General features: G+C 44.5%; 1 protein-coding gene and 1 long non-coding RNA gene across 5 annotated transcripts in view; one reads left to right on the top strand and one right to left on the bottom strand.

Annotated features, from left to right (window-relative positions):
• Window positions 1–352: 352 nt before the first annotated feature.
• ZNF174 (zinc finger protein 174) lies at window positions 353–10,574 on the bottom strand. 3 transcript variants are annotated; one of them, XM_045283851.1, is made up of 4 exons: window positions 10,445–10,574; window positions 6,876–7,313; window positions 5,719–5,902; window positions 353–3,019 (listed from the first exon to the last, which is right to left on the bottom strand). In XM_045283851.1, exons 2-4 carry the CDS (start codon window positions 7,281–7,283, stop codon window positions 2,457–2,459), a joined length of 1,155 nt encoding a protein of 384 aa, XP_045139786.1. In that variant the 5' UTR covers window positions 7,284–7,313; window positions 10,445–10,574; the 3' UTR covers window positions 353–2,456. The 3 variants fall into 3 exon arrangements, with proteins under 3 accessions (XP_045139786.1, XP_045139785.1, XP_045139788.1); XM_045283850.1 differs by lacking the exon at window positions 10,445–10,574 and adding an exon at window positions 9,817–10,146; XM_045283853.1 differs by lacking the exon at window positions 10,445–10,574 and adding an exon at window positions 9,877–10,146.
• A 254-nt stretch (window positions 10,575–10,828) lies between these two features.
• Window positions 10,829–14,503, top strand: part of LOC123520942 — a 14,892-nt gene continuing 11,217 nt past the window's right edge. Inside the window, exon 1 of one of the 2 annotated variants that reach the window (XR_006679452.1) lies at window positions 10,829–10,884. This is a non-coding gene — a long non-coding RNA (uncharacterized LOC123520942). Of the gene's footprint in view, window positions 10,885–11,106; window positions 11,462–14,503 lie in introns of those variants that run through there. The other variant, XR_006679451.1, reaches the window with a different exon arrangement.

The raw sequence follows: 14,503 nt of genomic DNA, 5'->3' as shown, positions 1-14,503 counted from the left end.
GAGCAAATCCAAACCTGCCTCCCGAGGGTACCTGCAGATCATCTCTGGCTCACCCCAGGGTGAATCATCCTCTGGGATATAACTTAATTGTACCCATTGCCTCCACTCCTGCAGCCTCAAGTGATGCAGATAAAAAACGGCAATGATACCATTATCAAATGTTTGAAAATGTTAGGATGTGGAGATACTGGAAGCCCAGCCCCTGTTCTGCTGGGGGAATGTAAAATGGTACAGCCACTTCACAAAACATTCTGGTAGTGCCTCACAAAATGAAACAGTTACCATATGCCTCAGTGATTCCATCTGTAGGTGTATACCCAAGGGAAATAAAAACTCTCATCCACACAGCAACTTGTACACCAATATTTATAGCAGCATTATTTAGATAAGCAAAAGGTAGAAACCCAAATGTCCATCAGCTGATGAAGGGATAAACAAATACTCGTATAATGGAGTATTACTTGGCAATGAAAAGAAAATACCGATACAGACTTCAACAAGACTATAAACATTGACAACTTTATGCTAAGTGAAAAAGGAAGGTGTTGAGGGTAGTCTGGAATGGGGACTGACTGTCCATGACTACATGGTTTCTTTGTGAGCTGTGGAAAATGTCCTGAAATTCGATGGGGGTGGGTAAGCACGCTGAATACACTACCACCACTGGATAGACGTTTTATGCAATTTATGGGACCGATATCAATTAATTGACAAAAAATAGTATTTTAGAAGCAATCAGGACAAAATTCAACACGGTCCATGGGACGGTTACTAGGGAGTTGGTTCCTTTTGCTGGTAATAATATGTTAAGGTATAGATTTATGAAGTCTTTAGTTCCTGTAGACTGAAAAATGCTTTTCAGATAAATCTGTGAGGTCCAGATTCCCCACAGGTCCAGTGAGACTTCCCCTCTCCTCTCCATTTACCGGAGTCCACTCCAAAGACCAAATAACTTACACAGGACTACCACCATAAGGATAATTACTAGGTAGAGTCCAGAAAAGGTCACAAATAGAAGGGTTGCAATTATATTTTCTTATATTGGGGTGCAGCACATAGTTGCTGATTGCAAACCAGGTCAACATTCTGATGGAGTCCCACATTGGCAAAGGGAATCAAGGGGCCCCTATATTTGTAACAGTAAGTACATGTCTGTAAATGAAGCTCAGTACCCACGTGCCTACTTCCTTATTGGGTCCTACTCACCTAGAGCTGAGCCTTTTAGGGGCTAAAGTTAACACAGCTGGAAGGGAGGGAAAGGAGTGAGTCACATTTGAAGACCTACTGGAAATAGGAGTGATGTTTGGAATGGTGACTTTGTCACATTTACTCAAGGTCCAGGACTGAACAAGTACTCAACAACACTTAAGATTCAACAGGAGAAAACACTCAAGACGCCTTTATTCTTTTTCAAGAACTTCAAAACACATCGTGGAAGCAGAACTCTTATTTCAGGAAGAGTTCTTGCCTCCAACTCTTTTAAATAAGAAAAATGGGAATCTATGTTCCTTCCCTTTGGGGAAAGAACTTGAATTAAGCTAGATGTGGATTGTCTAACAGTAGTTAGGGAGGAGATCTTGGATGAGGCCACTGAGCTTGGCAGAGGTTTGGGCCTTCTGCATCTCAAGCGAAATGGGTCTGGAGGGGGAAGGAGGGTTCTCAATTACTGAACACCTACTTCTTTTGGCCTGGGACAGGCTAAGTCCAAAAGGTATAAATTATGAGAAAAAAGTTAAAGTCTTTAAACAGTCTTTTATAGCATATGGTAGGATTTCTCACCTCTCAATAACATCTGTCTCTTGGCTGGAGTTGTGTGGACTTTCTAAATGAAAGATGCTTTAATATAAAAAAGATCATATGCATATATAAATATATGTCTATACATACATTTTTAATAATTTTTTATAAATGTACCTATTAGTTATTTGGAAACAAAAACATGACACACTCATTTAATGTAATCCTTTGTGTGAGCAGTCAGGAGTTCTATCGGGAGTTACACTCCAATTAACTGTTGCTTCGAAGTGCTGGTGGATCACTCAACTTTACTGAAGAAGTATGAGCATGGTAAAAGACTGGTGTGATAGCAACTGCACTACTATGTGTAGAATTATCCTTTAGCCTTTTTTAGAGGATAAAGCAAAAGGGAGAATATTTAACAGTAAGAGGAGCAGGATCATCCTGTCTCTTCCACGGTATTTACTCCCATCTTTCCAACAGAGATTGTAGTTCTCCTTGACCCAATGCACAAACCTGCCACCTCTTTACCCTTGACACTGTGTTTGGGTAAGTCCCTGTCAGCCTCTTCTGGGTCTCCTCCCCTAGCCAAATACATACCATCACGTCCTCAGGGACCTCTTTCTTGTAAGTCACATAGTCTTAGTGATTTACATGCAAGAAGAGGAAGGAGAAGTACGGAGCCCTTCCTTTTCAGTATAAAGGCTGACGCTCCTCTTTTATACTCCATGGTGAAGTCTTTGATGCTTGTGAAGGTTTGACTTCTGGCGAAAGCTTTTCCCACACAGGTCACAATGAAAAGGCTTCTCTCCAGTATGGATCCTTTGATGTAGTTGCAGGGTTGACTGCCGCCCAAAGCGGTTTCCACACACTTCACACGTATAGGGTCTTTCCCCTGTGTGGACTCTCTTGTGTCTTTCTAACTCTGAATTAAACGAGAAGCTTTTCCCACAGTGATCACATTTATACGCTTTCTTCGGGTGCCCAAGATGTTCCAAATGATTGCTTTTCTTCATCTCCCTCAGTAGGTGAGTTTTTATGGGGGTGCTAATATACTCCAGTTGCCTGCAATGTGTCTGGTGGTGAGTGAATGGCTTTTGACCATTGGTGGGGCTGACATGTCTTGGTGATAACCGGAGTTCACTTATATTCACCACTCTAGATTCAGGACTCTGTAGACCATTCCCTTTGGATCTGTCAGCTGAGACTGCACAAGGCTTTGTTCCTTTAGTCCCTTCCTGTTGTGGATTCTCCTTGTTGTCATTTCTCATTCTCGTGGCCTCTATAATTAGAAAAAATATGTTCTATTTTCTGGGCTTTGAAGAAAGAACCTCAGCAGAAGAGATAATATATTACAGTATTTCTCTAAGTGTGGTCCTCTATTGGCCATCTTTATGAGACTCAACTGGGGTACCAATTAAGCAAATAGGCTCCCTGGCCTTCCCCCAAAAATCTCTTGGGGGATGGAGGGAAGACCTGGAAATCTACACCATAAACAAACTGCTGGAGTGATTATGATTTATATTAAAGTTAAAAAAGAAGTTTTCCCACCATACTCTTTCCTACCTTTAGGAAAAGTTTAGAAATGGAGGAACATGGTAAAGAAAATCCATCAGAACTCATTATCAATGAAAGAACGTTGAAATTTTAAAATTACAATTTGTTGTACTTGTTATTTTAACAAACATCCATATGGGCAGGGATTGCCAACCCTTTTTCTCTTCAAAGGATGGTAAATTACGTGACTGGTGTTTCATTCATTACAAAGTTAAGAACACATGTGCTTGGAAGCCAGAAAATGGGCTGCACAGGTATTCTAATTACAGACTTCTTTACCTTCTGACTCCCGGGGTGCAGGGTCAGCAGGTGGAAGATCTACAGTAGCACTGCTCAGCAGGGCTTCTTTCAATGTGAAAATGGGTATGGGAGTGTATGTGTTGTTTAATATGGCAGCTAGTCATCATACATGATATCTGGAGTACGTGAACTGTGGCTCGTGTGACTGAAGATCTCAATTTGATTTGACTTTAATTAAATTGAAATAGCCAATCCATACGTCTATGTTCAATTAATTTTTGACAAGGGTGCCAAGGCAATGCAATGGAATATTCACACACAAAGGAGTGAATTTCAACCCCTATCTCACAGCTTAGTATTAGAAAATAATAACTCAAAATGAATTAAGGACCTAAAGGCAAGGGCTGTCACAAAAGGACAAATAGTGTATGATCTCATTTTTATGAAAGAAGGAAATATACAGAAACCAAGGATGATTCACAGTTATCAAAAGTGGGTGGAGTCGTTAATTGAAGTGTTGATTACAGAAGAAGTACGGTGGGTTACTTCTTGGGCTGCTAACCACAGGTCGGCAGTTCGAGCCCATCAGCAGCTCTTCACATGGCAGATGAGGCATTCTGCTGTTGTAAAGATTTATAGCCTTGGAAACCAAAAGGCAGCTTTGCTTTGTCCTGCAGGGTTACTATAAGTTAGAATCAACTTGATGACAATAAGTTTAGGAGAAAAGAGAAAGAAAGAGTATTTGCACAGGGGGCACTGAAGTTATGGTTAACGGAGGTAAATAATTTGGCAAAGGATAATCAGAATGGTTGTACAATTTGAAGAACGCAATCAGTGTTACGGAATTGTGTAGAAATTGTTAAGATGGTATATGTTATGTACATTGACACCACAATTCAAAACCAAACCAAACCTCTACAACACAAATTTTGATAGTAGCATTATTATTAATAGCCCCAAACTGGAAATAAGCCAAGTGTCTACCAACTTATGTGGAAAAACAAAATCTGGTATATTCAAATGATGAAATAATAATAAAAATACTAATTTTGACTTCAACATAGATGAGTCTTGCAAACATTAAGTATAAGAAGCCAATCACAAAGGATTGCATATTATATAATCTATTTATATGAAATGCCCAGAATATGCATACAACCATGGAAAGTTTCCCAAGGCTTCTGGACAAGGGACTAGAAAGTGACTTGCTGGTGAGTATGGGTTTCTTTTGGAGTGATACAAAATGTTTGGAATTAGTGGTGATGTTTACATAACTTTATGACCATTCTAAAAACCACTAAATTATACACTTTAAAAGGGTGAATTTTAAAGCATGTTAATGATATTTTAGTAGTAAAAACTTAAACAGCCTTATATGGCTAGTGGCGACGACTGAACACTGAAGCTCTAGAACACCTGGTAGATTTTCAAGATGGGAAGACGGTAATCTACCCTCTCAGCAATCACACGGGCTCACACACCTAGATGTCTCTGCTGAGGCAGAAGTGATGCGTGTGGTCCACTTTGTTTGGACCACGACGGCTCTAGCTTATGGGGCAGAGACCTCATAAACTTCTGTTGCTATCCTGGGCCAAGTCCCCTTCCTGAATTCCATCATGTTTCATTGATTGTAACATATTTAAGGGAACAAGGCTCTAGTCTTATAAACCTCTGCTCTAACTTGTTGATTGCATCCTGCATTTACAGGAGCAAGATTGACGAAATTCACTTTCATTGTACAGAATGGGGCCAATACTTACATCTGGACAGATAGGGTAATAGAAGAGGTGGTGGTGGTAGAAGATAGCAGAAAGTGTGGGCTCTTTCTCTAAAAGGAAGTGTCTAGTGACCTATTCATGGGGCCATTATATGAGATGAAACTCAGCCACAGTTCATCAGTGGTCACTGTGTTCATATTTGGATCTATCTTCACTACAAAAAAAAAACTTTAAAAGGAACAAACAAGTAGGTACTGGAATAATCCTGTTGTGCATTTGGTTGCCAAATACTCATCCATACTTATTTATATTCTCACCATTATTTGAATTAGATTTAAAAATAGATCTATGATCACATGCATCATTAAAACACACACATACATCTGGACTAGCTTTTTGGAATCATGAGGTACTCTGATATATATAAAGGCCAATGAGAAGGCAAGAATGGGTACAAAGTGTTTACCTGTCTCATCCAATTTAGGGACTTCATCCTGGAGGAGCTGGGATTTCTCCCCGTGATGTTGACTCAGCTGGTCCTGAGGTTCTGCCTCAGAAGACTCCTCCAGAAAGTCTGGCAATTCCTGTTCTCCTAGTTGAGCTCCAGTTTTCTCCAAGAGTACCTTCTGCCCCTGCATACAGACGGCCACCTAGGGACAAATCCCATCAGGTCTATAAGAACTCAGGCTAAGGACTGGCTGAGGGCAGCTTTACCTCGCTTTGCTCCATGATGAGCCTGCTACCTTGAGAATTACTGATACAAGCCTGGAGGTCAGCTCTGTTAGAGAAAATCGACCCCTTTCAAGGAAGGAAAAGGAAGGACATGCAGAATGAGACTGCTATAAACCGGCTAGCATGGTGTTTCCAGGGTGGCTGTCCCTAAAGCTTGGCCCCTTCTCACTGCCTGGAATTTTCAGGAATCAGAGGAAAATTAGAACAAAGACACAGGGGTCAGTCATGACCCTGGCACATCAGAATCCCACCCTGCACTCTCTCCTCTCCTAGTAGGAATGGTAACCAGTATGATGAGGTGGTATTTTAAACCATTTACCTAATAAACTGTTCTGCAAAGGCTGAGATCCTGGTCAGGAGATCCCAGCAGTAGCAGACTCAAAAGAAGATTGCCCCATACCCATTCCTTAACCTCCCTCATTTTCCAAAACATATGGTCATTTACATCCTGCTCAGGTCCTGACTTGGGTCTGACTTTGGGGGCTGGTGCAGGTAAAAAGGGATAGCAACACTGGCCAGTGAAGCTGTAACTTCCTGATCCAAAGGCTAAGAACTCTGATTATGGAAAACTTCGAGAGGAAGTGAGGGCGGAGTTGACAGCTGAGATACACGAGCTTTCAAACTTGTCTCAGTGGGCACGAGGTCTTTTGAAGACCTGCGAGGGCTCTCATGAGGCCTTGGCTTCCTCTCTGGAGTGCCAGTGGCTGCATTTGCTGAACCCCCGTCACAACGGGCTGGGGGTTCCTAGACTGAGGCGGAGCCACTTCCGAAGTCATCTAGTCCATTTTTAGACTGTGTCCACCTGGGAGGGGAGGAAGGGTGGCCCTGGGGCCCAACGCTATCCAGAGGAAGAAGAGATGCTGGGGGACGGAGAGAGGAGCTCTTCCTTACCCACTGCTTTGGTCTCTTGGAGGCTCTGTGAAACTCTTCCACCAGGTCCACCATCTCCTGGCTGTTCGAGGGAGCTCTTTTCCTGACCCACGTCTGGATCTCCGGCGGCAGGATGACCAGGAACTGCTCCAGCACCAGAAGCTCCAGGATGCGCTCCTTCGTGTGCAGCTCCGGCTGCAGCCAGTCCCGGCAGAGCTGTTCAAGGCGGCACAGCGCCTCCTTGGGTCCAGACACCTCTTGATAACAAAGCTGTCTGAAGCGTTGGCGGGAGAGCTCAGGATCCGGGCAGGTACTCTGCAGCGGAGGTTCCCGTCTCTCTTCCAGCTTTGCTATTATGTGCCGCTCTTGTTCTGGGGAATCTGGCGAGTGGGGCTGCAAGCTCAAAGTTATCTCCATTTTAGCCGCCATTTGGGGTATCTAACAGAACAGCTGGAGTCTCTGTTGGAATGAAGAGAGATTTATTAAAGGATATGACAATACTACTTCATGCACATCAAAAGACTTCCCCAAAAGAGAATGTACAGACTGAGGAAACAAATAGTTGGCAACAATCTGACAAGGGACTAATCTCTAAACCAAGCTCTAAAATGGCCATTGGAGAGATGCAAATGAAACAGCAACGAGATACCATCTTACCCCAGCAATAAAGACAAAATTCAATTAAGTCAGAAAACAACAAATGCCTCATCCCCTGCTGGTGGGACGCTGTACATTAATGCAAATACAGTAGAAAATAGTACGTTGTTTCCTTAAACAGAAATAGAAATATGGTTTTATCCAGCAATCTGACTACTAGGCATATATCCTAGAGAGATAAGAGCCATGAATAGATATACTGTATGTACCGCCTGTGTTCATTGCAGCATTACTCACAAAAGCAAAGAGAAGGAAACAATGTGTCATCAATGGATAAACATACTGGTGAATTAACACACACAAAGGAATTCTATGAAATGTTACATGCTAACAAGGAATCTGCAAAACACCTCAGAATGTGCATGAACATGGAGGACATTAAGCTAAGTGAAATAATTGCAAAAGGAAAAATTATGTTTTGAGTCCACAATTATAAAAAGTCAAGGAAAGGCTGACATACAGAAAGAAACAGTCTTTGTTGATTACCAGGGATGGGAGGTAAAATCACTAACTAGATAATAGATAGACATATTCATGGGAGTAAAGGGAAAGGCAATATACAACAAGGGGATGATCATCCCAATATCCCTAATGCAAAATAAGCTGTGAGGTGCTTAAGAGTGACCGGCAATAAAGTTAAACACTATTACACACACAGACCTGCAACATCAATAATAACATACAGTAATCTGAGTGGATATGCAGGCAGACAGACAAGCTGAACAAGGATGGGTAGGCTTACAGGACAACACCCATGATTTGGCAGAGGATATTTCCACAAACTTGTATGTCCTATAAACATATCCATGCATGTAGTAATCAAGAGACAAAAGTATGAAAACTTATCCATAATCGAACACCACTGGGCTTGGGAGCTTAAGAATACAGTCTTGGAGGGCAGCTAAGTCACCTGGCATAGCAGTTCACATCCATAAAGCTCTCCATCCTATCATGGTTAGTGATTAGGGCCTTAAATGCTAGAGAACAGCCATCTAAAATGTTATTGGCCTCTCCCTGACTGACCAAAGAAGAAGAAACTTCAGACACATGGAAATAGTCCAAAGGCCTAATAGACCACACAAACCTCAGCCTCCTCTACTGTGAGACCAGAAGACCAGAACTAGATGGTGCCCTGCCACCACGATAAACCACTTAGAGATCATTGATTAGAAAATCCTTGCTAAGAGTGGAAGGAAAATATGGAACAAAGCTCGAAATCATAAAAGAGACCATATTACTAGTCTGACAGAGACTGGAAGAACCCCCAAAATCCTTACTCACCCGTCCAGCCTGGAACTGCACTCAATCCCATGGCTCAGCTTTTAGTCAAACAACAGAATGGCCATCTTACTTACGGTATGTACTCCTTAGAACAATCAAACCCTATGTGATCAAAAGGGCAGAACATGCCCAGGGATAAAGCCCAGAAGACAGGAAGTGATAAAAGGATAAATGGAAACAGGACTGGCAGGGAGGAAGTGGGAAGAGGGGTGTTACACTGTGGAGCTTGCCATCAGGGTCATGAAACAAAACGTTATGGATTGTTTGATGGAAAATCTCTTTTCTCTATAACCTTCACACATATCACAATAAAAAGTTAAAATAAATAAAGGTTATATTAACTGCAGTGGGGCAACAATTTGCAATTACAAATTGCTCCGAGTACAGAAAATGAGAAAGGGTTTTAATAGCAGTTTAGAGAAATGGCAACCATTACTCATACATCAGTGACTATATGTCAGTTAATGTATAGGCATCCTGTCTAGAGCTAGTCCATGTATCTATTGGGGGGGGGGGGGAAGCTTCCACTTATCTTTCAAGAAAGGGCAGCTTTTACAAAAACGTTCTGAGAGCACCTGCAGTACTTCCCTTCCTCCCTCAATCAGAATCGATTAGCTCATTAGTGTGAGTGTCCCTCCAATGCCTCTTGTTTTTCAAATCTGTTAGCACATTATGGAGTTTGCCCTGCACCCCATGTAGAAACCTCTCCTATGTCCAGCACCTACATTTTGGGGGCTCTTGCACAGACTATAAGGAGCCCTGGTGGTGTCGTAGTTATTATAATTGGGCTGCCAAGCCCAAGGTCGGTAGTTTGAAACCACCAGCCACTCTGCCGGGCAAAGATGAGGCTTTCTACTCCCTCGCTATGAATCTGAATCGACTGCATGGCAGTAAATTTATAGAATTACTGGCATAGACTTTGTTCTTGGCAACAGCTCAGACGTCCTGGATCATGACCCTGGAGAAGCCTTTCTGAATGCCATCCCCACCCCTAGAAAGGATGCTCCTTGGAGAAGAAGCGCACCCAGTCAGAGAGCAGGAGGCGGGGATGGGCGAGGGTGTCTTCTGTTTTCTCAGCGTTTACCCCAACTCCTGAAGACAGCACAGGGCTTCAAAGACGAAAGAGCTTGTCTTTCCACCAGATTCTGAAACAGTCTCTCAAGGAAGAAAAGTGAGACGTCCTGGTAGGTCCCTGGGGCCAGTGGATGGAGAACCGGATGGGGAACACTGCTTTTGACTCAGTAGTACAGAAGGTCCCAAAGGAGTTGACAAGAATCTCTTGAAAAAGTTCAGTTCGGTACCCAGGTGGCGCGCCCGCTACTCTCCGGTATCCTGGCTCAAATGGACCTCGAGCATCTCTCGGGGCGCTCACAGGTAAAGCCAAGGAGGGCAACCGCGCAACCCGGGCGTTGAGACCAACGGGAGGAGCCTGCTGGCTGGCAAGACAGAAGGAGCGCGCGCGGCTGGCAGTTGCCGAGGCTCCGCAGGCCCAGCCGGAGGCCTCCCAGGGCGCCCGCTCCGCTCCGCTCGACGGCCTCGGGTTTGACGTAGCTATGGCAACCCGGCGCGTGACTGCTTTACGTGCGGGAGACCCCGCTGGCGCTGGTGCCTGCGACAACACAACGCCCCGCGCCCACCTCAAGAGGACTCACCTCTCAGGGGGAATCAGGGACCCGGAAGCCAGGCGCAAACCGGGGGGCGGAGCCGAAGCCGTTAGTCACGGAGACACACCAGCGGCCCGGGAAGCTCCTCGGGATAGGGTCCGCTTTCCCGCTGGAGAGACTGGCTTCACGAAGGCCCCTCCTCAGGCTGTTTCCTTTGTCCATTGGCTGCGGAATCGGTCCATATTAGCGGGGAGCGGGGCTGCGTTCAGCCGCAGCAGTGCATCTTGGGAGTTGTAGTCTCGGGCCGGCTTCCGCGCGTGCGTGTTCGGCAGACTTGCGCTGGGGCTGCGACACCCACTTCCGGCCAGCGGTCAGAGGAGTTTCTAGTGAGCGCTGAGCCCGTGAGTCACGCGCTTGCTCGTCTCCGACTCCAGGCTGTCTTCGCGCCGGCCCGGGACCTCTTTGCTGCTGGAAGCTTTTCAGTGGAGGTTAGGCCAGGTCCAGGGGGGCGGCTTGTTGTGACGGGCGGCCTCAGGACGAAGGGTGCCGGTCCGGACGCCCCTTGGGAACTTTCCGATTGCCAACCCCTCACCCCGAGCCGGCCCAGGGCAGGGCCCCCCACCTGGAGGTTGACTCCTGGACTCGCTCTCACCGTGACCCCACTCATCCCCCCCCCCCCCCCCCCCCCCCCCACCCCAAGTACGGAAACTTCGCGGGGTTTTTCACTCCACCCAATCGCAGTACCTAACGTTAGTTCCAAGTGCATTGTAAACAACAACGTCCACGGCCCTGGACTGCTTTGGACGCAATAGGACTGCCTCGGGGCTTCAGGGTTGTGAATCATGACAGGTGCAAATCGCCAGGTCTTTTCTCCCTCGAAGTGGCTGGTGGGTTAGAACTGCTGACCTTCTGGTTAACAGCCAAGCACTCAATATGCCCATAAAATCAAGCTCAATGCCTCCGAGTCGATTTCCTCTGCGTACGACAGAGTAGAACTGCCCCCAGACGATTCCCAAGGCTGTGAATCTATGTCAGCAGCGTCATCTTTCTCCCACTGATTGGCTGGTGAGTGAACTTCCGACTTTTGGGTTAGTAACCTGCGCTTAATCACTGTGGTTGTGGTAGGCGCCATCGAGTTGGTTCCAATTCACAGTGAGCCTGTGCACAACCGAAGGACTGGGACTGAAATCTGATCCGTGTAACTTCGTCTATGTTAGGAGAATGGAGCTGGAAGTAACCTGAAGGCTCTCTTTTGAGAACTTTGGTGGGAAGAAATTATGACGTGTGGAAAGACTAGAGTTGGGTGGTGATAGGGGTGATTGAAGAGTCAACTGACTTATTTTATGATGGAAATATAATATACTTCGAATGACATACTTTGTTTAGATGTAATGTAGCTAGAAATGCTCCAAAGCTATGATCCTGAGCCATACTCCTCTAACTCAGAGTATCCTGTGACAGTGGCCAGGCACGGATTCTTACAGGTACTGGCCAAGCCAATGCCCCAATTCTTATCTGATAGTTAGAAATCTCCCAGGCTCCTCCTTTCACTAAGGGCTAGAACCTGCCCACCCAGGCTGTCACTTGGAGATTTAGGGTCCCTAAGGTATGGAAGCTCTGTTACATAAGATCTTTGTTTAAATAAAGTTTTGTATACCCAGTTAGTGTCTGTCATTCCAAGATTTGAGTTTTGGGGAAAAAAACACCCCAAAACAACTATTTCACTCAGCCTTATATTAACCCTGTGAGAACAGAAAGATGGGGAGACAGACATTTGGAGGAAGGTTCCCCGTTCTCCTTTTTCATGCATGTGAAAATAAAACATGGAATATATATATATAATTAAAAGATCATTTTATTGGGGACTCTTGCAACTCTTGTTACAGTTCATACATTGATTGCACCAGTTATGTTTGTACATATGTTGCCTTCATTTCTAGACACTTAGTTTTTAAAAAAAGCATTTATTGGGGGCTCGTACAATTCTTATCACAATCCATCCATTGTGTCAAGCACATTTGTACATTTGTTGCCATCATCATTCTCATAGCCATTTACTTTCTATTGAGACCTTGATATTAGCTCCTCATTCTGCTCCCCTCCCCATGCCCCTTGGTAGATTATAAATTATTATCATTTTCATTTCTTACACTGACCACTGTTCCTCTCCCTAGACAGGGGTCTATGGTTATGTGTCAATCATTGCAATCAGTTCCTCCTTTCTCCCTTCCTCTCCCCATATTTATCCCTACCCTTCTGATATGGCTGTTCCCACTCCTGTACCTGGATTCCATGTATAATGAGCCCCATCTCTTTTCTGTACCTGTGTACATGTTCCAGTCTAGTCTGAATTGAGAAGCATTACTGGGGTCATGATAGTGGGGCGTGAGGAAGCCTCAAGGACCCAGAGGAATGTTGTGTGTTTCATCAATGCTTTACCTGCACCCTGGTTGACTCATCCCTTCCTTGTGGTCCCTCTGTGGGGGGATTGTTCCATTGTCTACAGATGGGCTTTGGGTCTCTGCTTCAGCCCCCTCATTCTCAACAATATCATTTTGTTTGTTTGTTTGTTATGTGCCTTCTGATGCTTATTAACCGGTCCTGATGACTCCTTGTGATCACACCGACAGTGTGCTTCTTTCATGTGGGCTTGTTGCTTCTCTGCTGAATGGTCGCTTGTTTAACTTCAAGCCTTTAAGATCCCAGATGCTATATCTTTTAATAACCAGGCACCATCTGCATTCTTCACCAGATTTGCTTATGCACCCGTTCTGTCTTCAGCAATTGTGTCGGGGAGGGTGAGCATCTCAGAATGCCGATTTGTTAGAACAAAGTGTTCTTGTATTGAGAGAGGGTATGAACAAAGGGCCAAAGTCCATCCACTACCACAGTGTAGTATAAATATATGCACATAGGCCAATACCTCTATTTTTGTGGATAAATAGATTTACATATGTACACATCTATGCTTTTACCTCTATCCATTGCTTTGCTTCCTAGGTCCTTCCTCTGCCTCCTTTTAAACACTTAGAATATTTTGAATCCACCTGGTTTCTGTGATCTGGCAACAGTGACTGGGCAGTGAGGGCCCTCTTGGTGCCCACCCTACAACAGTGGGTGTGGGTCTGGACTCAGCAGGTGGTAGCTTACTTGGTGCCCTAAGTCTGTGGCTGCAATGGGTGGGATCCATGTACTCTCCCCTAGGCTGTGGGGGAACAAGTGGTACAGAGGATGTGCTGTTGTTAGGTGCCGTTGAGGCGGTTCCAACCCATAGGGACCCTATGTACAACAGAAAGAAACACTGGCTAGTCTAGTCCTGCATCATCCTCACAATTGTTTCTATGCACCTCGTGGCAGCTACTGTGCCAATCCATCTCCTTGAATACCGCCCCCCCCCCAGTCCCTCCACTTTACCAAGCATTATGTCCTTGTCCAAGGACAGCTCTCTCCTGACATTATGTCCAAAGTATGTAAGACAAAGTATTGCTATTGCCTCTAGGGAGCACTCTAGCCATACTTCTTCCAAGACAGACCAGTTTGCCCTTTTAGCACTCCATGATACTTTCAGTATTCTCTAGCACCACAATTCAAATATATCAATTCTTTGGCCTTCTTTATCCAGTGCCCAACTTTCACATGCAAGTGAGGCAATGGAAAATACCATGGCTTTACCTCAGTCCTCAAAGTAGCATCCCAACTTTTCTTTTTTTTTTTTTTTTAAAATTTTATTAGGGGCTCATACAACTGTTATCCCAATCCATACATACATCAATTGTGACTTTGTGCTCCATGATACTTTCAGTATTCTCTAGCACCACAATTCAAATATATCAATTCTTTGGCCTTCTTTATCCAGTGCCCAACATTCACATGCAAGTGAGGCAATGGAAAATACCATGGCTTTACCTCAGTCCTCAAAGTAGCATCCCAACTTTTCTTTTTTTTTTTTTTTTAACATTTTATTAGGGGCTCATACAACTGTTATCCCAATCCATACACACATCAATTGTGTAAAGTGCATTTGTACATCGTTTCTCAAAACATTTTCTCTCCACTTAAACCCCCGACATTAGGTCCTCATTTTTCCCCTCCCTCCCCGCTCCCCTC

This window comes from Echinops telfairi, unplaced genomic scaffold (assembly GCF_000313985.2).
Source record: "Echinops telfairi isolate 266 unplaced genomic scaffold, ASM31398v2 ScPeMD7_5;HRSCAF=22, whole genome shotgun sequence".
NCBI classification, from domain to species: domain Eukaryota; kingdom Metazoa; phylum Chordata; class Mammalia; order Afrosoricida; family Tenrecidae; genus Echinops; species Echinops telfairi.
Note: the sequence above shows the minus strand (reverse complement) of the source record. Positions and strands in the feature narration are given on the sequence as shown.